Raw genomic sequence first — 26,474 nt, 5'->3', positions numbered from 1 at the left:
ACCCACACCACAGGGTGAGCACTCTGCATCTTTCCTTTACACAACTTGTACTTGTCTTTATGTACTTTTACTTTGAGACTGGCAAATCATTTTCACACAAAGTGCTGTACAAAACACTCCATATACTAGTAAATATAACTGGTCAATTCCTATACCGCAAATCAATAAATTTTTATTTGTACTTGGTCTTGGGTCTTTTGATTGAAAAGACTGTCTCATCATTTATATTAAATCCTATTTTGCATTTAAGCTCATAGTTCTAATTTAGAATTAATTAAGAATGGCACACCCAAAGAGAAAATGTAAATTACCAGTTAACTGACATTTTATCAGTTAATTTATCAATTAACTGTTAACTGATACATTACATAGCGACGTTCCTTTTATTAAGAAATTTAAAGAGAACGAACATGAACAGACTATGTTATGCTCAATGCTGTTTTCAATTGGCCATTGAGGGAGGTCTGATATTATGATCCATATTAAATGAAAGAAACACAAACTTGCAGCTCAGGCTTTTTTAACTTCCGAGAAGGTGAACAGTTTTTTAACACCTGTCAAAGCGGATAATGAGTCTCCTACTCTTAAAACCAAACTTAAAGCAAGAAAACATCATCATCTACATCATAATGCATATAGTGAGGATACATTCTGAACTTTAAATGTGCTTTAGATGTTCAAACATGACCAAATTGTAAGTACAGTATAGCCAATTTTTTTGCCTTCACTGCAATATAATTCCCATATTATGGGGATCCCCATGAATGTGTTCTGTTTTTTTATTTTTGAAATACAGCAACCCTACGCATAAGTGACAATTCTCTAAAAATCCCATTTGATGTATGTGAGTCATGTATGTACTATCCGTATTTGGCAAATATAAAAGGCACATGTCTCATGTGGCCCATGAGTAGAATGACAATATGGAGGGCAGTGCCGTGGGGTTACTTGGCTGTGTCACATTCTGTTATAGACTGCGATCCCACACCAACAGAATTATTCACCATTGTGCCACACAAAAACCATTGGAAAGAAGTTCCTAAAAAAATTAGGAAGAGTCAGTGGCACCACCTACACATTCATAAGCTGCCATGTCTCTGCATCTACACACATTTGAGTTGTCCTGATCAAGGCTGATCTTTCTCACCAAACGTTCAGTGTCTGCTGATCCACTCTGTCAGTCCCTCCATTGGCTGCCGGTCTACCGTAGTCTATTTAAAATACTTGCACTCACACATAAAGCTATTAACCAAACCACACCAACATACATCTCTTCACTTATCTCAAAATATCTTCCAACATGACATCTCCGCTCTGCACAAGATCTACGTCTCTCATCCCCACGTATTACTTGTTCCCATGCATGGTTGCAGGATTTTTTTCGGGCTGCACCCACCTTGTGGAATGCCCTCCCACGCACAATAAGACTTTCCACTAGTTTCCAAACATTCAAGCGTTCTCTGAAAACTCACCTCTTCAGAGAAGCTTATCAGATTCCAGGACCGCCCACATAACCTTTTATAGCTTCCCTATCTAACTCCCTTCTTATAGTAAACACCTATCACATCTTCTCTTTCTTCAATTTAACATCCTCCTAACCCTTGGCCAAATTTCCAGTGTGATTGGATTATACAGCCCACCAAGAACATCTGCAATCGGGCTGGACCAATTTGCAATATGTAGCACCTATCCTTGTGTATTAACACCTATTTCCCTATAGATTGTAAGCTTGCAAGCAGGGACCTCTTACCTTGATGTATGTATTTTATATGTGTCTTTTATGTATGTATGTCTGTCTTTTACAACCCAGTAAAATGTTAATGTTAATTCAAATTGTAAAGCGCAACGGAATTTGCTGCACTATATAAGAAACTGTTAATAAATAAAATAATAATAACATTTGCAGAGGTTTACACGTCTCATTAGATGGATTGTGGTGTGAGGAGTAGAGGATTACACCAGTTGATGGGGTAGTTGGATGGAGTGAGTTCCTTACAGATTAGGTGGGTTTTTATGTAACATTTAGTTTTGTGCACTGATGAAAATAAAATAAGAAAAAGGAGTGGTGTGAATGCACTTTAGGGGAGTTCTTGACTACACTTTCCATTTGTTCATCTGCAAAGCGAGATATTTTTAGGCACATTCCAAACCATGAAATAAAAATCTTCAAAAACACAAAAGTGCCAAAGGAATAAAGACAGTCTGAATGTCCCTTCACTGTCATTATTAATTTATAACCACTTGAGGCTAAACCAAACACAATTTTATGAGAAATATTTAAATATAATGAAAGGGAAGTTTACACATTTTCACAGAGCGCCTCTTGGACAAACCTATGGGCACTTCTATTTAATAGAGGTGTCTCATTGAAGCATGCTGCACAAAACATCTGGGGTCAACAGTGCAAAACCAAGGAGGTTTGTGTTCAGCAGTATTGTCTAAGTTACTTATATTTTATTAAGCATCCTCCTTGGATATCCCAGTATTGGAAGAAAAAAGATAGATTGATGTAGAGCTTTTTTCCACTGTACAAATTGCCCATATGTTCAGATTCCCTTTCCCCTGTCATTTAGTACTGTAATAAATCCAAAGTTCTTTGTTTCTGTACTTATCATTAACTACAGTATATGTGTGTGCAGATACCCCAGGCAATATATTATTTGCCATCTATATCTCAACATGTGTATTGTTTTACAACACACTGCCTGGAGTAAAACCAATTTCTCTTTGCAGTCTGCAACAGTCTCATTAACTACATAGCAGTAGAAATACATAGACAATCTACTGCACTATCAACTGGTATATTTGTTATAACATGCTGATTCCCTCAAAACAGATATGTTTGCTATATAATCACTGCTCACTGTCCTTCCTCTCTTACTAAAATCCCTTTTCATTGTGAAATCACAATATCCACTTTATTTGTATTTACTGTCAGTTACAGTCAGGTCTGGACATTCCTGCTGGGAAAGTGGTAGTGCTAGAAGCTCCCTTCTGACACCGGCCTTACTTTCAAACACTGAAAATAATGTCAAACTTTTTGTACAGGAATTCCTGTATTGAAAACCGAGCCATGTCAACCACAAATCACAGATTGGCACCACATTTTTCTCTCCCTTTCACAAATTTTGGACCCAACATTCCTGGGGCTTAATATACCTCTAAATAAGAATAGTAATTAAAAGTACCAAGATTTAAAGTGTAGTTTTAATACTTTATTAAATTTTTCAAAATATTATGAAAAATAATAATTTATTTTTGTAGAAATGAGATAATGTGAAGCAGAGCTTTGTAACACTATGGCGAACTGGTAGATTTTATATATACACTTAATTGCATGTCAATGAAAATGAGAACATTTGGCCTGCCTTGAATATGATTGTGCATCATTGGGAACATCAGTGGAACATGAGTTGGATTCACAGTTTCTAATACCTAAAAATGTTGTATCAGAATACGAAGGGTCTGTTTCTGCTACTGCGTCTTTTGCTGTGGTCGCGTCTGCATCTTTATGCTGATGGAGCTACAAAGCCTTTCTTGGTGTATGTCCATGCGTCCAAATGTGCAAGAACTGAGACAACCACTTGCTGCGTCTATAGATGCTTCATTACTGTCTGATGTTCTATTAGTCACACCATATAAACTTGCAGCAGTGCCATGGCAGTTTCAGTTTACCCGTCTGGCTTCCTATGTGAGCAGTACGCAACTGCTTTCAGTGACACCCCTGCAACACTACCATTATTCACAATTGGCCTAATTCTGAGTTGTATGTAATGCAACATCTGTGGTAAGTAGGGCTTACAGGTCTTACTGTGGTTGCCCCCAAGCAGTTAACCCATAGCTCCAGGCTCCTCACTTGGAATCTATGGGATACCATGCAAGTACACTACTACTACTAATTGAATAGCTTTGGGTGCATAAGCAGATCACTCACACATTGTTGGCATCTAGTGATGAGAGAGGCAATGGAGCACTAATTTGAGGGCATCCTGAATAATACTTCATGCATTGCCCCTCCCCCCAGCTCCCTGCATACTGTGAGCACTGTTTGCGGTGTGTCAGCACAGACACACTAAGCCTGCAGTTGTGCTATGAAGTAGACCGCTGATGTACTGCTTATTTGTAGGGTGATAATGATTGATCTCTGCATTTGATCTGAAAATGCCACCACAACTCCCCACCAAGCTGTACCTCCATCTGTCTGTTTGTCTTTATATTACTAATTTTGTGTGTTTGTTTCTACATGTCCCAAGTGTATGTCTGTCTGTCTGTGTGTCCCATGTGTCACTCTCTGTTTTTGTGTTCCATGTGTATGTATGTCTGCCTCTGTGTCCCATGTATGACTCTCTGCCTATCCCCTGTGCACTTATGACATTGGAGAGGTGAGTCATAATTATTGATACTTTTTAACAGTATTTACTATAATACAAAGGCACATTACAGTAAGTGCTATTCCATTATAATTGTATTATTGGAAATTATTAAATAGTGCTAAAATTCATCTAAAATTTGGACTGGAATTGTTTTAAACCTATCAAAATCAATACAACGTCAGGAGCTATGTGGCCCCTGGCCATTCAGTTACAATACATCTACCATACACTCACTTCTAAATTCCCATTTTGACCACTGAGTATGTATATAGTATATGTAAAATGTAATGTATGTTATTGTCCCAGCATATCATCTAATAGATGAGTCAAATGTGTTATTTGTTTTGAAGGGCATGCTATTGGCAACTACAATATCAATCACATTTTTTAAAATCTAGTTGGTATACTTTGCATAAGTATTCTTCATTAGAAAACAATGACGTTTTGATAATGAAAATGTCCCCAAAACAACTCCCGATTAAACACCAACAGGAGTTTGTGGTGTAACCTATAGATTGATCAAGCTGTGATCCTTAAGAGAGATCCTAGGTCAGAGCTTCTGCTGTACATGAGTTCAAACCAGGTACTGCATGTAATATTTTCAAATCATCCATAAAAAGGGGGTATGTAACTTGCTGGATTTGGCAATATTACTTATAGGCCCACACACACCACTCATCACAGTCCCTAACCACTTGTTGGAGTTGCACTTGCTGAAAACATTAGGTGTTGGATTTAGAAGAAAAATTACTCCACGCTTCTCTGTTGTGTCTTCTAGTATATATGTGATTGTTAGTTTCTCACCAGACTGACTTTTTTACTATATCTACTTGCCAACTAATCATTAACCTTGTCAAAGTAAACATTGTTTTTGTTGGTCATCAGCATTAATAATTAGAAACAAATTTGGTTTATACCACACAACCTATGACATCACCCACCCACATTCTATCACCGTTATCATATAGTGATATGCAGATATGCAAATAAATATGGTCTCTGGGGGTAATTTATCAAACCTTTTAAATAGTGGAAAAATGGAGATTGTCATAAAATCCAATCACCTTCTAGCTAGTATTTATCAAGTACCTAGGTAAAAACTTCTCTACGTCTCCTCTCTTCTTTTTAAGGTTTGATACATTTTGCCCACTGTGTAGTATGCCCCATACCAATACACATTGCTAAATCTTATTATTATATTTTATTTAGATGGGACTCATGGGTTCTGTAGCAAAAGTGATAGAATGAACAACATGTAGCAGTGTTACAAATTGAGAGAGACAATTCCACACCTTTATACATAAATACTGTACAACATGCAGTTAACCAAATTGTGAAGAAAACAAAGGGGAGAGGGCCCTGCTTGCAATTAGAAATTATTATTATTATTATTATTATTATTATTAACCTTTATTTATATGGCACCACAAGGGTTCCACAGTGCCTTAGAAAGTACATAAGCAAAAGAAGTCAACCTTAGTTACAAACATTTCCCCATTAGTGTTCTGAAAGTAGAAAACAAATACACAAAGCAACAAGCAAAAACAGAGCTATATCTGTAGTATATAAAATGTTTTAATTGTTTATTATTTATACATAAGGACACATTGATGGACATATTAAGAAATAACCTTCAGCAATCATGTCTCAAACAGCAGTCTTTTCCAGTATTAGTGACAGATTAGGGAAATGTTCAGTAATGTCATCCAACATGACAAGAGAAATGGTACCACTGAGATGAAAAACATGGTGTGTGCTTGAGGATGTTTAGACATAAAAATGTTCTTTAACCCAGACATTGAAAAGTGTGATTTTCTGTCTCAAGTGTTTAATCTACATAATCATTGAAACCGTTGAAGTATAAGTAAATACTTTTGGCACAAAATTAAACCCATCAGTTAGTTGACTCTCACAGTGGTCAAATTGTGTATTTTTGTTTAGTTTAATTTTTCAACTTTTATTTATCTCACTGAATATATTTCACATTTTTATTTGCAGATACTGTATTATGGAAGATTTTTTTCTGTTTTCAATACATGCTGCACCAGACATTCAGTGGTGCTAAAATGCAAGCCCTTGGCAGCTTCTAAAAGTGTTAATTAATTAGAACATCTTTTACGGCAATATTTCAGACCCACATGACAGATGTATCTCTGATAGTCTTTTGGCAGGCTCTGCTATAGGCAAATAATGTGACAGGTGCATCTCTGCTACGTGAGTTGAAGAAAAAAAAGTGGATATACTCAAGATCTCATCCTTAACAAGCTCTTACACTATTTTATAATACAAAAAAATCAACATTTTAACATATAGTACTTTTGTAAAAAAACAAAAAAAACAGTATAACTAATATTTTAAAGCAATATGAATCATTGCAGACTATTGATGGTCGAGGATCATTTTATGCAAGATTATCTTACGTCTTGGTATTTTATGTGTGATTTTTTTTCTTTACTGCTATCTTTAGTTTATGCGTTTGTCATAAAACCATTGAGGTTTCCCTTTGAATGTTGATAGATGGACAATGTTCCAGTGATGGCACAGAAAATGAAAAATAAATTACGGGGCAGGCTATGATCTCTGAACAAATTAGTCTCATGGACTATAGTATATATATCAACTAGCTTTGTCAGTATTAATATACATTCCTGTCAGTTTCATTTCTCCAATGATAAACACACAAGTTGAGAGGCTATAAAATACTAAGGGAGACTTTCAAAATGCTTTATTGAAAAAAATGTAATAGCATAATAGTTTTTATCATTTTAGTTTCTTGAGCAACATAATTATTTGCTTTTTATATTCTGTTTAGATTATCATTTAAAAATTGGTTAAAATAAGAGCAACTCATCTCAGGTCATGCTAAATTAGCAGTACAGAGATCTAGTAAATTCAGGACAGCATACTATGAATTGGTTCATGTTTAGCTGAACTTCTTTCAAATAAAAGTAAATCTCTATGTATAGAAATTGAATTATTGTTTAAGATAATCTATGAGATATGTGAAGTTATACATAGCATGATCACCATCATTTTTAAGCAAGATCATAGCACAATATAATTGCTGTGGCAAAAAAGGTAATGTGACAATGAAAATAAAATCTGAACACTGAAACAAACTAAAAAGTTAAATATTAAAGTATTCTGTGAATGAATCAATTAAATTAACTAACAAAATCTTGGTTTAACAGAGGCATGCTTATGAATATATGGGATGGGGTGTATCTGAGACAGAAAAGGAATAGTAGGGGGAGCATTGCACATCCTTTATATTTTAATAACTGTAAGAATATAGGGGCTTGTTTAATGAAATGATACAGGATGAGTCTCCCATACCCAAATATTCCAAAATACTTAATATTCCGAAATATGGAATTTTTTTAGCATGACTGAGATAGTGAAACCTTTGATTTTTGATGGTTTTATGTATACACTCTATTGTTTAAGGCACAAGAAATATTGTATAAAATTACACGCAGACTGTGTGTATAAGGTGTACAGTATATAAAACATAAATGCATTCTGTGTTTAAATTTGGGTCCCATTCACAACATATTTCATAATATTATTCAAATATTCCAAAGCACGGAATATTCCGATATCCAAAATGCTTGGGGCCAGGGGTATTTTGGATATGGGAGACTCAAACTGTATTGCATATGTTGTAGGTGCTGTGATGCATAGGAAGCTATTAGATATTTGCTTTAAGAATAATAAACGCCTTTAAATAAATTATATAATCTGATTGGTTGCTGTCGGCTACAACACTATTTTAAATACTGTAAAGTACATTTTTCTTCACTGTTTAGTAATTAAAAACAGACTTAATAAATGACTATAGATAGGCTTGACCATTTTGACTAAATTGTAATAGATATTTTTTATTATTATTTCTACTTCAAACAAGTGATTTTTTTCATAACCGAACCACTTCCATTTTTTTTATGAAAATGATGTTCAAAAACCAAGTAGAAAAAAATAGTATTTTATATTTTAAAATGCATTAAACCTTAGGGATTCTGAATGTATGTGCTGGCAAATATTATGCCTAATAGTTTGTTACTAATATCATATAGTTAGTTGTATAGATCAAAACACTTAATAGCTTGTAGACCTATAGATAAGTTTTGAGTTAATGATGAACTTATTTTTAAGTATGTTAGACTAAGATCACAGTACAGATTATGGCCCTCATTAAGAGCCGTACGCTCTGAGCAGAGCGCACGCTCTGAATGAGGGCCGGGCTCCATTTTCATGGAGCGTCCTCCTGGACGCTCGTATAGCTGTGGGTCACCACCCACAGGCTATACGAGCGTGCTTTGTGATGGCCGCGATGGTCGCGACCATCGAAATTGCGAGCCGGAGCCTGCGGTTGAGGTTTTCAACAGCAAGCTCCGGAGTGATTTTGGCTCTATCAGAGCCAAAATCACTCCCACTGACATCACTAGTGATGTCAGTGGGCCGGCTTCTGACAGGAGGCGTTCCCGTGGGAACGCCCCCGTCAGGGAGGCACGCCCCCGGCACGCCCACCAAAGGGGGCGTGCTGTCAATCAACATTGACAGCACGCCCCCTTTGATCGGACACAATGAGCGAAGGACTTTCCTTCGCTCGTCGCGTCTGGCGCATGCGCACGACGGAGCTCCCTCCGTCGTGCGCATGCTCAGTCCATAACATCGACCCACTTGCGAGCGGACAGCCGCTCGCGAGTGGGTCTGAATCAGGCCCTATATTCCATTTGCAAAACATAGTACACATGGAGAGTTTTTGGACTATAACAGCACCACATGGTCATTTTAGCACAGACAATATCTGCATGTCCAAGCATTTACAAGTTTAAATGGGAAGGATTAGGCCATCACTAAGCCAACAGTGATTTGGAGGTCCTGTCAAACCAATGTGAAACCTTTTTGGTGCCAACTTACCACTATGAGGTTCAAGTTTTTAAAATGTTATTATTTAAACAGTTTTCTATACATACAATTAAAACAAAAGACAGTACATAATTGTATTTAAACTTATTTCTTATTAAAACATTGGATGTCCACACTAAAATGCATTACAATAAATCCAAAATGTTTTATTTTTTAGGAACACTAAACAATGTAGTTATACTAAAAGATGTTCTGGTGACTCATTCTAAACAGTATCAAGTGCCCTTTTTGGGTCATTGCTCATAGGTTAAGAGTACTCCAGTTTCAGATGTTTGATAAAAAATACCACAATTACAAAATTGTTCAATGTTACAATCTACTAAGGTAGTCATAATTAAAATTTAAAACTCATGTACATTTATAAGAACTCCTGAAATGTGCATTAAGATTCCACTCAAGCTACAACCTTTTACTAAGTGGAGCACATTTTACAGTCCTTAGCAGGAGTATTAACTGGCTGACAGCCATTTGGATAATGGCATATCAGAAATAGAAGTCAATTGAGTTTTTCTATCCATCCCATTAAGTCTCCATTCATCCGTTCACCTACAGCATCCTACAGTATGTAGGGTGAGCACCCAAACCAAAGTTAAAATTATTCTGCATAGGACTGCACTTTGTAACACTTTTTATCAAATATTACTAACAAGCAAATGTTAACAATTATAAAAAAAACAGTAATTTGCCATCCATTAAAAAATACAACAAAAATCATATAGCAATAGTTCAGCTGTTTTTAAAAAGTCTTCTTTTTATTTAACATGCATCTCTTTTCATATAACCTTATTTCAGCTCATAAAGATTTGATTGATCCTGAGCACATATAATCAGTGAATGAGGATTTCTATCAACTTGGAAACAGCTGACAATTGTTTTATTGGACACATAAACAAATATGCAAAGTAATAGCTTAGCTGACAAGCAAATAAAAACAATGGAATAGAAACTCTACATCTTCATTGCCCAATACAATTGTACAACATTTCTCCATGGTACCAAATAATTAACAAAATAGAATATGTGTTTTGAGACTATAGATTAAAATAAAGTTACCAACCACAGTTGGCTAGAGGAAAGATTAGTAATACTTACAACAAACACATATCCATGATACTGCCAATTATTTGCCTAAGCTGTTTATTTTAAAAACAATCCATGTTAAAAAATGAGTGATGCCACTAGTTAGACAACAAAAATAAATAGTATACACAACAGGAAAGGTTGCCACTGCTACTGATTTTGATAGACACAAAGCAACAGGCAGATATAATTAAAAAAAAGGTTATTTGTCATGGGTAGCATTACTGTCTCTCAGCACATGATAACTCTGTGTGGAGTTTGTATATTCTCACCTTGTTCATGAGAGTTTCCTCTGAGTGCTCAGGTTTCCTCCCACATTACAAACCATCCTGGTAGGTTACTTAGCTTCTGATTAAAATTAACCCTAGTATGTATGTGTGTATATGTGATAGGGAACAAACTTTGTAAGCACCACTGGAGGCAGGGACTGATGTGAATGTCAAAAATATTATATGTACTGCAATGTGTAATATATATTATGGACACAGTGTTAAAAAAGCAACCATCAGCTCTTTCAAAGAGTCTTAGGGATTCCTATACTATACACATGTATTTGTATTATATTATACACTTGAAAAGCCACTTCTGAAGATCACTCCCTAAAACAATTAATTTCTAATGTCATCAAAATGTATTCTTTATGTGATATGATAAATTAAAAACAAGTTGCAATACTTTTCAAAACCTACTACAGTAGTACATTGCAATTAAAAAAAATTGCCTTTCAAGTTAAGCAAGCAAATTAATATTTGAATGTAAAATTATATTTTATATATTGCATGTGATAAAAGCAATATAAGAACTGCTTTCCTTACACTGAATGTGATTTTTAAAACAACATTTTGGTTTACATCAGCAGTGAAATTGTTGATAATATAAGTATACAGTGATTAAAAATGGATTTTGGAGGGTTTTGAGAAGGGTTATCTTTTATTTTACAGAAGAAGCACTTTATAGCTCTCTATATAACAAAGTATTGATCTAAAGGTCTAATATGCTGATGGGGTAAAGGGTTGTGTGAGTGGAGATTTCTAATTTATCTGGAAAAAAGTTTAAATTGAATAATAGAACTAAGTTCATTTTATTTCAATTACTATAAAAAAAAGACACCAAAGTTAAAATATAAACACAAACACATACATTCTTATGTATGAAATAACATGCACTTTGTCTAACCTAGAAAAAAATATTAGTAATAGTAATCATCTTGTAACTAAAATACACAATTTGACAAAATATTTTTCCTACTATAAATCTCAGTTTAAATTTATAAAGCCACTAAGGCCACAAGAAATATGTTCACTCAACTTTAAAATACCAATTACACACAATCGTCCAAGAGATATTGCATAATTCAAATCAAAGTAGTCACCAAAAGTCAAATGTGTAATTTGAAATGTATTTTCCTTTGCATAAGTGGCTTTAAAAAGCTCATTTTAAGGGCAATGTTAATCTGATGTGACACTCAGTCTTGGAAATAGTACTTTAAATGCAGCAGGATTACTTTAATAATAATATATTGGGAGGAGGTCTCTGCTAGGGGAGTACTACATCATTAAAAAAATTGAAATATTCATTGGTTTTCTGCATCTCCAAATATATCATTTGAGAATTGAGTGTTTCCATATTTCTGAACAATTTAGAAAAGCAAGGTATTTTAGAGTGATTTTATACAGCTATATTTATGTAGATTTGAGTTTTATTTTACATGCCAAATACAGGTGTTAATATAAATACTTAATAACGCCAATAATGATGCTAGACACTGTATAACTTTTCTTTTACTCGGTTACCCTCTGGCCTACACATATATTATATTTACCTAACTGTGTGGAGTTTGCAATTCTCCCTGTGCTTGTGTGGGTTTCCTCCATGTATTCCTATTTCTTCCCACACTCCAAAAATATACTGGTAGGTTAATTGGCTCCAAACAAAAAAAATTAACCCTAGTGTTTTTGTGTGTGTACATATGGTAGGACAGGGGTTCCCAACCACAGTCCTCAAGGCACACTAACAGTCCAGGTTTTAAGGGTAGCCATAGTTGAGCACAGGTAACTTAATTAGTAACTTAGGTATTTTGAGTTAACCATCTGTGCTTAATCATGGATATCACTAAAACCAGGACTGTTAGTGTGCCTTGAGGACTGTGGTTGGGACTCACTGTGGTAGGATATATAGTGCTTGATTCAGAGTTGCACTCTAATGCTGCCTCCACTGTGTCTGTGTACACAGCTGGTGTGTGAAAATATGCAAATGTCGCAGGTTCCAAGAGATGTATTGTGATGTCAACCCATGGCTATGCAAAACCAAGCATCTGCATAAAATGTTGCATCATCTGCATGCCAAATTTGATTATGACAGTCCAGAGTAAGCCTATGGTCCTGCAGAATGGCCATGGGAAATTAGACACCGGTACCATATTTCATGTGAAAGGGATTGCAGTCACAAAATGTGACATACCCTCGAAACGGTTGTGACATGCATGGGTTCTTTAACGCCACTCCCCATTACCTCCCACAAATGCTCCCTGACTGTCAATCACACTGTGAGAAAATAATTGCTGTGAGCAATTACAGTAATGTGCTTTGACACATGCTTAGCATGACTTTAGGGCCGTGAGCAGATTTTCAATTATCGCTCAAATGCAAAAACTTCAGCATAAGGTACAACTCTGAATCAGGCCCATAGATTATAAACTCCACTGGGACAAGGTCTGATGTGAGTGGCTAAATATAATCTATAAAGTGCTGCAGAATATGTGTGTGCTATATATAATAACTGGTAATAATATAGTTGTAATGACTTACAAAATACAGTACTGGAATAATAACACAAGTAATGTACTTCACATTTATGGTGTTAGGTCTGTGCGGTGGCATGACATACTCCAAGAAATCGTCAATAGCCAATCCAAGAATCTGGATTCTGAGAATTTCAGAGTGTAGTCAGGGCCTTGAGCATAGGTTAGGGCAGGTGATGATCTACAGAGTTGTCAGGGTCCAAAGCAGAACTTAAGGCAGTCAGCGATGCAAAGAATAGTTGGACAAGAGCAGATGCCAGGGCAAGCAGTGATCTAGAGAGTAATCAGGATCCAAAGGCAGGAGGCTCCTAGCAGTGTAATCACTGTGACAAGTGATTACACTGCATTGTCTGCCTGACTCTTAAGAGGCATTCATTGCAAATGAACAGCACTGAAGATAACGGGGGATGCAGTGGGGGTTTGCCTGTACACTTTACATACAGTTATTTTGTGTTAGACAGTGGTAACAATTCAAAGATAAATCAATTTTCATTCCATGATGTAAAAAATTAAAAAAGTGTAAAGTGGCACAGGGACATGCAAATTTGCATATATGAATATGAAAAACAGCATAATATTATTTTGTAAAAAGACAAAGTTGGATTTCTTCCTTTGAAGTCCTGCACTTTCCCATTTTCATGATGGATAAGTTAAGACAAAACCATTTATACATGACAGAATAAAGCTACCCTCATATTATCATAAGCTTTTCATAAATGTATTTTTAATGTCATATTTTATATATCTTGGAATTATTTCATGTAAAACAGCAGAATGTGCTCACTGCTTAAGCAATGAGTCCATGTGCAATGATCCCTAATTGTTATTAAGATTGCTTATAGGAACCTCTCCTCTTAATACCTGTAAATCACGTCGCTATAAGCTTTAACTTTAGCAAGACTGTTCTGTTCTTAAATACAGGTCATATTAAGAAATTATGGTTATAAACAGATTGTCATTAGCACTCCCTTTAGAGGGAACAGATTGTTCATTTGTATGAAGTCAGGATGTTATGATCACAGCTGTCCAACAGGATGGGAATTCAAAATCAAATAGTAAATCCCTGAGCACAAAAATGGCTGAGAATAAATTGAGCACAAATGGATTGGATTTATCATGGATTTACTTCACTGTAACAATGAACTTAATTTTTACACAAGCATTTTCCCTGTAGACCATTACAGAGATACAACAAGTGATAGTTTGTTTCTAGTCTGCTGAAATTGAGTGCAAAAATTTGTGTATTTGCTTTACAATATGAAAAAATAAAATTAATCGAAAATCTTCCAAAAACATTACAATGCTATTTGGATGGCTTTTACAGATAACCTGTCATTTACTTTTCTTCTGGGTTTACACTACTTATGTGTTCACTTTACCTGGCAGAACTACTGTGGATCCCTCTCATGAAACACTGCTAAAATGTTGCCCATAGGCTACCATGTTTAATGTCACCAGAAGATGGAGGTGGCTATCTGGGGTTTGGTATAATAGATAGACAGTAATTAGAATAATGAAGGTGGGCAGTAGAACTGTGCTCTCATTGACCAGGGGGTGGTGTGTTGTGGTTTTGGGGTGCTGCACCTTTGTGTGGGAGTACCTTTCCCGCACTGCATACGTATGGGGGTAGGGGGGGTAAGGTGCGCTCTTCCTGCTAGTAATGGTGATGGTGATGACTTGTGTTTGTTTGTGAGTGTTGTTAATTGGAATGTTTCTTCTGGTGGAGGTGGTGGTGTTTTGGGAGTGAGAAGGAGGGTGTGATAGGGTATGGAGTGTAGGTTGGAGTAATGTGAAAAGGGGAATGAAATAGGATCAAAATGAGGCCAGCGAGACACCGTAATTTGGGGAAAAATCTTTTATTGAGTAGTCACAATGCTGCTCTGTTGAGATCCCGGGCAGGTGGGTGGGGTTCAGTGATGAGTGGTGATGAGACTGGGGAGGTAGGTGGACCCTTTCAGGGGGCTCCTTCCCGTGCGGTTCAGTGAACTTGCACGTCACCCAGCATTTACTACTTGTGGACAATCTCCAGTGGAACCACCAGCTGGTTTGTTTGCAGCCGCTATTTGTTCTCCGCGGCATCACTGCAGAGAGGCATCGGCATTGTTCTTTAGCTGGACGGCACTGCTAAGTGAGCAGAGACGAGGGGAGATCAAGGGACTACTGAGTCCAAATTCCCCTGCTCTAACACCCACTCACTTTAACTGGAGAAACAAGCTCCCATTACACACAGCGGTGCTGCACCGCTTGAACTGTATTAAGGACAGCTGAGGATAACATATCAGCGCAGCAGGAGCCAAGGGAGACGGTATGATTGTTTGTGCCTAGCCATACCTGCTATAGCATTAACTTATTTCACTGGAGAAATTGGCATATTTTTTTGCTCACTGCAATGCTATATTACCTGACCTGTACAACGTATAGGTATTACGTCAACACAGCGTTTTTTTAATATTCGGCTGGCAAGTCAGTATATGACATTTCAACTGTTGTATGATGGACACATGATCAATATTCTAATTGGACTGCTCCGGGCATTTCACCCTCTGTATTGATCCTAAATATTCATGCCATATCATACTCAAGTAGCAAAGTGGTTTTTAGTGTAGATATATATGCTCAATAGAGGTTTATTGTCCTGTGTATTGTGTATTTTGAACAATGTGAGTTATATTTGTCTATAGATTATGTGTATTTTTAATTGTGAACAAATATCAGATTAAAAATCAATATATTAACAAATTAGTACAAATTTCCTATTTTGGAGCCATGGCTGATTTATGTATGCATGTGAAGTCTGCTATCTTGCAGTAGATTCTTTTATATTAGCGCAGTCTGATACAAATTGCATTCTTAATTTCGGCATACCTATGATGTGGTGTGAGTCAAAAGATCACTTGAGTGACTGCTATTTTTATGCTGTAAATGTGAAGGGTATTAATCAATCTAAGAAACGCAAATGGGAATACCCAAGTATGAATTCTGCAAAACAACCGATACCACATAGCGAAGATTTACCTACACCATCATTCAGTTCTTTGTGCGAAGTTGAATGTGATGATGTAGAAATGTTAATTTCATCCAGTGAAAGTGGCAACACAGATGAAAGTGAGTTTGAAGAAAGTTCCTCAACTCCAAACAAATTTTCTCAAAAGGAACTAAACAATTTAATTTGTGACTTCAATTTATCGAAAAAAGGAGCTGAGCTTTCAGCATCCAGACTTCAAGAAATTCACTGTCTTGAGCCGTGAGGTTACTATAACGTAATATCAAAATAGAGAGCAAGCCATACTGCCATTCTTTAGCCAAGATAAAAATCTTGTGTATTGCAACAATATTCCCGAACTTCTCCAGGTGATGGGCTTACCGGAATATCGAGCAGAAGACTGGTGGCTCTTTTTGGATAGTTCTAAAAGAAGCTTAAAATGCGCATTACTGCACAATGGGAAAACATTTGCGTTGATTCTTATCGGGCAAAACTTAAAGAACAGTATGAAAATATCAAGTTAGTCTTAGAAAAAATTGTTTAGTTTCAGCATCAGTGGTCTGTTTGTGTCGATTTAAAAATGGTAAACTTTCTACTTGGGCAGCAAAGTGGATGTACTAGGTATCCTTGTCACATATGCTTATGGGATAGTCGTGCAAAACAAAAGCACTGGCAGCAAACCATATGCCCTCCAAGAGAAGTTATAACTATAGGAGAAGCCAACATCATCCATGAGCCCTTAATTGACAGAAAAAAAAATTATACTGACGGCTCTCCAAACTGGTTTTAATGAAATAATTTGTAAAAGCATTGGATAAGTCAGGCGATTGTTTCACGTATATTTGTCAAACATTTCCATCTCTTAGTATTGAAAAATGAAAGGCAGGAATATTTGATGGCCCACAGATATGGAAACTGGTGAAGGATCCAGATTTTACCACATCTATGATTGAAACCAAATCTGAAGCATGGCTGAGTTATGTAACTGTCATTCAAAATTTTTTAGGCAATCACAAGGCAGACAACTGTCATGAATTAGTCCACAACATTATAAAATGTTTTGAGAAAGTAGGTGCACACATGAGTATGAAAGTAAATTTGTTGTACAGCCATTTAGATCACTTCCCGTCCAATATAGGAGATTTATGCAAAGAACGGGGTGACGGTTCCACCAGGATATTCAGGTAATGGAAGAAAGATATCAAGGAAGGTGGGATCGTCACATGGTGGGTGATTACTGTTGGTGTCTGCAGAGGCACTGCCCACAAAAGGAATACAAAAGAAAATCCTACAAAAAATGGTTCTCATAGCTTACTAACACTTATGTATTTAATTACCCTGTGTCTTTTTATAACATTTTAAAAATCAAATTTAATCAGAATAAAAAAAAATATCTTTTTAACTATTTTTAACATTGTTTAATTACATTTTTCATAAATATTAAAGACATATGCATATCTCAAAAACTAGAGCCAACTGAAAAATAAGCATGGTATATTCATGATCAGGAGCACAAAATTAATCCAAATCGACTCTTAAATCCCTGGCAACACAGTGTAGTCCTTGCTCTGTGTCCAGCAGTGAGCATGATCTCAGAAAAAGAAGCCAGCCACAAAGCTACTGAGAGCTGACAGACTGCCATGGTAGTGCCCATGCAGCATGTAAGAAAAGATCTTCTCCAGTTTCAGAAAATGAAGGTATAGTTAGTATAAATGGTGTAGGATGTTAATGTTTGACAGTAGAGGAAAGCATTGCAAATGCTGTATGGACTGGTTCATCTGTCATGTCTCCACCTTCCATGGCCTCTCTTCATTCCAACTGTACTATACCTCTAGAAGTCACAGAAAAATGCCAGACTCCAATCACCACTGGTTGCTTCAATATTGGTGGCTGAAGATGCTTCTGTCTTGCAGTAACCACACACAGTTTCCATACTGTCAGCTAAACTGTTATTCCATTATTATTATGTATCTATTGTATGTACCATTTTAACTTTCAATTACATGTCATTGAATGTTTCTTTGTATAATAATCATCACAATCAACAGCACTATGTAATATGTGCCTTATAAATAAAGATAAAAATATTATACATATATTATGTGGCATTATGGGCTTGATCTGAGTAGAATGAACTGCCCAAGTCAGATACAGTGGAGCAATTTTCTTCTTCTGCACATGCGTATATATCACACTGTACATGTGTCTAGATAGCATGTGCACAGAATCAGAGTTGCAATTGAAACGCATGAGAGGCAATTTGTCACAGTATATGTTGAAAATGTAGTGGGAGTTCCTTGGAGGTGAAAGGGAGGTGGCTTAGTGCACACACGAAGATGGTCTGTCTTATGGGAGTATCACTGAAAGCAATTGCGTAGGGCTGTCACAAGTTTGGATTGTGCAACCAATGATGGTCTAAAGACTCACCAATCTGTATTTCAGCATCTACTGTAAGTGGTGTCTCAGCCCTTGAACATTTGGACACATGTATGTACACCACGGAAGGACTTTGTAGTGGCATTGGCATAAAGTCACAGATTGCCAAAGGACACAGACATGGATATGGTTGTGTCTGATTCCGAATCAGTATATATATATATATATATATATATATATATATAAACAAAAAAATCTTGCACTCACGTAACCAAAATTGCACATCCATCTGTGTGCCTTTGAGTTACAGTGGGACATTGATATATATATATATATATATATATATAAAGAGTAACAATGTCCCGGCACTCACTGGAGTATAAGGTAAATGGCGTTGGTGCCTTCCATGGACCACCAGGTCCTACACAGCTCAGGAAGAAATTTTTCTGATTTACATTTTGCAATATATATTAAGATATTCCTTATGCAATTTATCATTAAGTTTTAGGAATCTATTAGTATAGAATATTTGAGAAGCGATGTATTTAGTGTTGTAACTATTGATGTATTTATTATTCATTATTTGTTAATGGATATTGTAATGTGTTTTTTATTGTTGCCATGTCAATGGATATTGCTCAGGTGACTAGGGGGCGCTGTTGTCTCATCCCTATGACATCACACAGGTTGCATCTCTCTGTGATGGATGCATGCTGTGTGGGATTGATGTGATGTCCCACAGGCTGCGACTGATCCCGGTGAGTGCGCGCCATGTGAGACGGTGATGGGCAGACACTGGTGAACGGAAGCACCTGAGTGAGGTAATGATAATCAAATGTGTATATATTTGTTTGTATGCACTTGCGGTGTTTGTATTCCAGACGAAGGGCGCTGGCCCGAAATGTTGGATTGGATTATGGATTAAAATCTTTGTGAATTTTATCACTAGTCTCCGAGTGCTGCCATTTCTTCCTGAGCTATATATATATATATATATATATATATATATATATATATATATATTATATATATATATATATATATATATATATAATAATTTTACATATAAGGCATATTTTATGTTTTCATCATATAGTTCATGGTTTTTCGGTGATGGTGTTGTCCACAAAGAAAAATCACTGTTTTTATCATAGCATACATTAGTAGATATTCAAATTGAATACACACAATAGGCCTGTCCTGAACCCATCAATGAGGATACACTTTTCAGTCAGTGCTGACCTTGTTGTTGCTATGAGTGTACTGTACATGCATATTTGTTTGTTAATTATCTTTAGTTTGTTTTGTAAAGTATTGAACTTTATATACTGTTACACTCACCTTGGCAATATACTCATGACGATGAAAGAAAGGATCCATTTGTTGAGTCTTTTTACCATCAGTAATGAAAAATACTTCTGGGAGGAAGTTTGAAACCTGAAACCAAAAGGCAAATGCATGAAAAGCATTATTTATTATAATACAGAAAGTACATGTTATGTTAGAAGATAAATAATTAAATTACAGATATCTATATACTGACATATATGTAAGATGTGCCCAACTCTGCAAAGGGTAACATATGTGTCTGGTTTACTCCTGAAGAGAACAGTAAGATATGCACCAGGTGTATATCAGGAGGTGTGGCTTCACAGTAAATACGAGAAATACAGTACACAATTTATACATAACAAAGTATATATCCAGATGTTGTAATTTATAACTAAAAAAGTTGAATTAGATCAAGAGGCTAAGATGAAATTAAAGTTTTTATTAAGAATTAATCAATATATACATTCGTTGCCTCCCCCTTTAAAAGATGAAATGGAAATATGCTTTATTCCTTTGGCAGATTACTAATATCACTGTAGTAATAACAATACAAATAGAAAGCAGCAACCATATTGCTATAGTATTAGCATAAGTGGGAGCAATTCAGATGCAATCAGCCAATCAGATGCATTTTGCAACAGTGGTGTATATAATGTATGTCTGTCTTGTGGTCAGCATGGGACGCACTTTGCACAAACATACCCATACTGTAATTTGGTGCTCATGCACAGTAAAGAGAGAACAATTTGAGGATAGAAAAAAAGCATATATTGTGTTTGTATCCAACTCTACAGTACATGAGACCCTGTGTGTTTCATTCAAATTAACATCTTATGTATTTGTTCTATATATTTCTCCTGACCAGGCTACTGCAGTAATTCAATGAATATCAATAAAATAATTTTTTAACAGCTATATAGTAGAGTACAGTATAGATAATAAATAAAAAGCACACATAGGTTTATTTTTTTTATTTGAACCAAAAATACATCACAGGACCCTGGGGTGCTACAAAATCTGTCTTTTACTCAGCATAACTAAACATAAACAAACAAGATGGCCACCTACACACTAATAAAACCTGTAGTGGAAGTCATGTTGTAACTAGGGGTGAGCGGGTTCGGATTTCAGAGATCCGAACCCCCCCGAGCCCCCCCGATCTGAGGCAGATCCGAGTCAGGCTCAACTTTTCCCGCCTGACTCGGATCTGAAATCAAGGCAAAACGTCATCATCCAGCCTTCCGGGTCTCGCGGGTTTTGGATCCTATATAAGGTACCCACGTCGGCGCCATTTTCTCACTCGGCTGTGGACAGTGAAGAGGGAGGGTGGGAGTTAGGGCTGGCTGGGCTGTGTAGTGTAGTGTAGTGCAGAGTAGTGTTGTGCTGTGCTGTGCTGCGCTGTGCTGCTGTTGTCCATAGGGGCTGTGTCCACTACATCAAAGTCCATAGGGGCTGGCTGTGTTGTGCTGTGCTGCTGTTGTTAATAGGGGCTGTGTCCACTACTTCAAAGTCCATAGGGGCTGGCTGGACTGTGTTGTGCAGTCAGTTCTCCATAGGGGCTGTGTCCACTCCAAAGTCCTGTGCAGTGTCCCAGTCCTAAAGGGGTGCTGTAGTGTTGTCCAGGGGGTGCTCTGTCCATCAGGGGTGCTCCCCCCAAGTGCTAAAAAAATAATATTTTTCTGTGTTTGTGAATTGTGTGTGCAGTAGGTGCACGTGCATCAACAAAGTAGTGCCAAGCGTGCGCCTGTGTCATCAGTAAAGGGCCAGCTGGCTTGACAGTTAAAGGGTGCTGTAACCCCCAAAGTACACTCCAGTCCAAACCAAATAACAAAATATTTTTACTGTGTTTGTGAATTGTGTGCGCAGTAGCAGCATCTGCATCAACAAAGTAGTGCCAAGCGTGCGCCTGTGTCATAAGTAAAGGGCCGGCTGGCTTGACCATTAAAGGGTGCTGTAACCCCCAAAGTACACTCCAAACCAAAAAAAATAATATTTTCTGTGTTTGTGAATTGTGTGCGCAGTAGCTGCACATGCATCAACAAAGTAGTGCCAAGCGTGCGCCTGTGTCATAAGTAAAGGGCAGGCTGGCTTGACCATTAAAGGGTGCTATAACCCCCAAAGTACACTCCAAACCCCCAAAAAAAATATTTTCTGTGTTTGTGAATTGTGTGCGCAGTAGCCGCACATGCATCAACAAAGTAGTGCTAAGCGTGCGCCTGTGTCATAAGTAAAGGGCCAGCTGGCTTGACCGTTAAAGGGTGCTGTAACCCCCAAAGTTCACTCCAAACCAAAAAAAAAATATTTTCTGTGTTTGTGAATTGTGTGCGCAGTAGCCGCACGTGCATCAACAAAGTAGTGCCAAGCGTGCGTCTGTGTCATAAGTAAAGGGACAGCTGGCTTGACCGTTAAAGGGTGCTGTAACCCCCAAAGTACACAACAGTCCAAACCAAAAAAAAAATATTTTCTGTGTTTGTGAATTGTGTGCGCAGTAGCCGCACGTGCATCAACAAAGTAGTGCCAAGCGTGCGCCTGTGTCATAAGTAAAGGGCCGACTGGCTTGACCGTTAAAGGGTGCTGTAACCCCCAAAGTACACTCCAAACCAAATAACAAAATATTTTTTCTGTGTTTGTGAATTGTGAGCGCAGTAGCCGCACGTGCATCAACAAAGTAGTGCCAAGCGTGCGCCTGTGTCATAAGTAAAGGGCCGGCTGGCTTGACCGTTAAAGGGTGCTGTAACCCCCAAAGTGCACTCCAGTCCAAACCAAAAAATATATATATTTTCTGTGTTTGTGAATTGTGTGCGCAGTAGCCGCAAGTGCATCACAAAGTAGTGCCAAGCGTGTGCCTGTGTCATAAGTAAAGGGCCAGCTGGCATGACTATTAAAGGGTGCTGTAACCCCCAAAGTACACTCCAATCCAAAAAAAAAATATTTTCTGTGTTTGGGAATTGTGTGCGCAGTAGCCGCACGTGAATCAACAAAGTAGTGCCAAGCGTGCGCCTGTGTCATAAGTAAAGGGGGGGCTGGCTTGACCGTTAAAGGGTGCTGTAACCCCCAAAGTACACTCCAGTCCAAACCAAAAAAAATAATATTTTCTGTGTTTGTGAATTGTGTGCGCAGTAGCCGCACATGCATCAACAAAGTAGTGCCAAGCGTGCGCCTGTGTCATAAGTAAAGGGCCAGCTGGCTTGACCATTAAAGGGTGCTGTAACCCCCAAAGTACACTCCAAACCAAGAAAATATATATTTTCTGTGTTTGTGAATTGTGTGCGCAGTAGCCGCACGTGCATCAACAAAGTAGTGCCAAGCGTGCGCCTGTGTCATAACGTAAAGGGCCGGCTGGCTTGACCATTAAAGGGTGCTGTAACCCCCAAAGTACACTCCAGTCCAAACCAAAAAAAAAATATTTTCTGTGTTTGTGAATTGTGTGCGCAATAGCAGCACGTGCATCAACAAAGTAGTGCCAAGTGTGCGCCTGTGTCATAAGTAAAGGCCGGCTGGCTTGACCGTTAAAGTGTGCTGTAACTCCCAAAGTACACTCCAAACCAAAAAGAAAAGTATTTTCTGTGTTTGTGAATTGTGTGCGCAGTAGCAGCACGTGCATCAACAAAGTAGTGCCAAGCGTGCGCCTGTGTCATAAGTAAAGGGTCGGCTGGCTTGACCGTTAAAGGGTGCTGTATCCCCCAATGTACACTCCAGTCCAAACCAAAAAAATATATATTTTCTGTGTTTGTGAATTGTGTGCGCAGTAGCCACACGTGCATCAACAAAGTAGTGCCAAGCGTGCGCCTGTGTCATAAGTAAAGGGCCGGCTGGCTTGACCGTTAAAGGGTGCTGTAACCCCCAAAGTACACTCCAATCCAAATAACAAAATATTTTTTCTGTGTTTGTGAATTGTGTGCACAGTAGCGGCACGAGCATCAAAAAAGTAGTGCCAAGCGTGCACCTGTGTCATAAGTAAAGGGACGGCTGGCTTGACCGTTAAAGGGTGCTGCAACCCCCAAAGTACACTCCAGTCCAAACAAAAAAAATTATTTTCTGTGTTTGTGAATTGTGTACGCAGTAGCCGCACGTGCATCAACAAAGTAGTGCCAAGCGTGCGTCTGTGTCAAAAGTAAAGGGACGGCTGGCTTGACCGTTAAACGGTGCTGTAACCCCCAAAGTACACTCCAGTCCAAACCAAAAAAAAAATATTTTCTGTGTTTGTGAATTGTGTGCGCAATAGCCACACGTGCATCAACAAAGTAGTGCCAAGTGTGCGCCTGTGTCATAAGTAAAGGCCAGCTGGCTTGACCGTTAAAGGGTGCTGTAACCCCCAAAGTACACTCCAAACCAAAAAAAAAAGTATTTTCTGTGTTTGTGAATTGTGTGCGCAGTAGCAGCACGTGCATCAACAAAGTAGTGCCAAGCGTGCGCCTGTGTCATAAGTAAAGGGCCGGCTGGCTTGACCGTTAAAGGGTGCTGTAACCCCCAAATTACACTCCAAACCAAATAACAAAATATTTTTTCTGTGTTTTTGAATTGTGTGCGCAATAGAAGCATGTGCATCAACAAAGTAGTGCCAAGCGTTTGCCTGTGTCATAAGTAAAGGGGAGGCTGGCTTGACCGTTAAAGGGTGCTGTAACCCCCCAAAGTCCACTCCAGTCCAAACCAAATAAAAAAATATTTTCTGTGTTTGTGAATTGTGTGCGCAGTAGCAGCACGTGCATCAACAAAGTAGTGCCAAGCGTGCGCGTGTGTCATTAGTAAACCGCCAGCTGGCTTGACCATTAAAGGGTGCTGTAACCCCCAAAGTACACTCCAAACAAAAAAAAAATATATTTTCTGTGTTTGTGAATTGTGTGCGCAGTAGCCGCACGTGCATCAACAAAGTAGTGCCAAGCGTGCGCCTGTGTCATAAGTAAAGGGCCGGCTGGCTTGACCGTTAAAGGGAGCTGTATCCCCCAAAGTACACTCCAGTCCAAACCAAATAAATATATATTTTCTGTGTTTGTGAATTGTGTGCGCAGTAGCCACACGTGCATCAACAAAGTAGTGCCAAGCGTGCGCCTGTGTCATAAGTAAAGGGCCGGCAGGCTTGACCGTTAAAGGGTGCTGTAACCCCCAAAGTACACTCCAATCCAAATAACAAAATATTTTTTCTGTGTTTGTGAATTGTGTGCACAGTAGCGGCACGAGCATCAAAAAAGTAGTGCCAAGCGTGCGCCTGTGTCATAAGTAAAGGGACGGCAGGCTTGACCGTTAAAGGGTGCTGCAACCCCCAAAGTACACTCCAGTCCAAACAAAAAAAAAAATATTTTCTGTGTTTGTGAATTGTGTACGCAGTAGCCGCACGTGCATCAACAAAGTAGTGCCAAGCGTGCGCCTGTGTCATAAGTAAAGGGCTGGCTGGCTTGACCGTTAAAGGGTGCTGTAACCCCCAAAGTACACTCCAAACCCAAAAAAAAAAAATTCTGTGTTTGTGAATTGTGTGCGCAGTAGCCGCACGTGCATCAACAAAGTCGTGCCAAGCGTGTGCCTGTGTCATAAGTAAAGGGCCGGCTGGCTTGACCTTTAAAGGGTGCTGTAACCCCCAAAGTACACTCCAGTCCAAACCAAAAAAATATATATTTTCTGTGTTTGTGAATTGTGTGCGCAGTAGCCGCACGTGCATCAACAAAGTACTGCCAAGCGTGCGCCTGTGTCATAAGTAAAGGGCCAGCTGGCTTGACCATTAAAGGGTGCTGTAACCCCCAAAGTACACTCCAAACCAAATAACAAAATATTTTTTCTGTGTTTGTGAATTGTGTGCGCAGTAGCCGCACGTGCATCAACAAAGTAGTGCCAAGCGTGCGCCTGTGTCATAAGCAAAGGGCCGGCTGGCTTGACCGTTAAAGGGTGCTGTAACCCCCAAAGTACACTCCAAACCAAAAAAATATATATTTTCTGTGTTTGTGAATTGTGTGCGCAGTAGCCGCACGTGCATTAACAAAGTAGTGCCAAGCGTGCGCCTGTGTCATAAGTAAAGGGCCAGCTGGCTTGACCATTAAAGGGTGCTGTAACCCCCAAAGTCCACTCCAAACCAAATAACAAAATATTTTTTCTGTGTTTGTGAATTGTGTGCGCAGTAGCCGCACGTGCATTAACAAAGTAGTGCCAAGCGTGCGCCTGTGTCATAAGTAAAGGAACGGCTGGCTTGACCGTTAAAGGGTGCTGTAAACCCCCAAAGTACACTCCAAACCAAATAAAAAAATATTTTCTGTGTTTGTGAATTGTGTGCGCATTAGCCGCACGTGCATCAACAAAGTAGTGCCAAGTGTGCGCCTGTGTCATAAGTAAAGGGGCAGCTGGCTTGACCGTTAAAGGGTGCTGTAACCCCCAAAGTACACTCCAAACCAAATTAAAAAATATTTTCTGTGTTTGTGAATTGTGTGCGCAGTAGCAGCACGTGCATCAACAAAGTAGTGCCAAGCGTGCGCGTGTGTCATAAGTAAACCGCCAGCTGGCTTGACCATTAAAAGGGTGCTGTAACCCCCAAAGTACACTCCAAACAAAAAAAATATATATTTTCTGTGTTTGTGAATTGTGTGCGCAGTAGCCGCACGTGCATCAACAAAGT

At 38.2% G+C, this 26,474-nt stretch overlaps 1 protein-coding gene across 3 annotated transcripts in view; it reads right to left on the bottom strand.

Moving 5' to 3' along the window:
- The window catches only part of NAALADL2 (N-acetylated alpha-linked acidic dipeptidase like 2), an 860,785-nt gene that overhangs the window by 112,895 nt on the left and 721,416 nt on the right, over positions 1-26,474 (bottom strand). For all 3 annotated transcript variants that reach the window (XM_088452339.1, XM_088452338.1, XM_088452340.1), the window contains one exon: positions 19,886-19,981. In XM_088452339.1, the coding sequence (XP_088308465.1) occupies positions 19,886-19,981 (96 nt within the window). The remainder of the gene's footprint in view (positions 1-19,885; positions 19,982-26,474) is intronic.

Source organism: Taudactylus pleione, unplaced genomic scaffold (genome assembly GCF_031769625.1).
Source record: "Taudactylus pleione unplaced genomic scaffold, aTauple2 ptg000037l, whole genome shotgun sequence".
Lineage (NCBI taxonomy): Eukaryota > Metazoa > Chordata > Amphibia > Anura > Myobatrachidae > Taudactylus > Taudactylus pleione.
The sequence above is the reverse complement of the archived record's forward strand: the minus strand, read 5'-3'. Positions and strand labels throughout refer to the sequence as shown.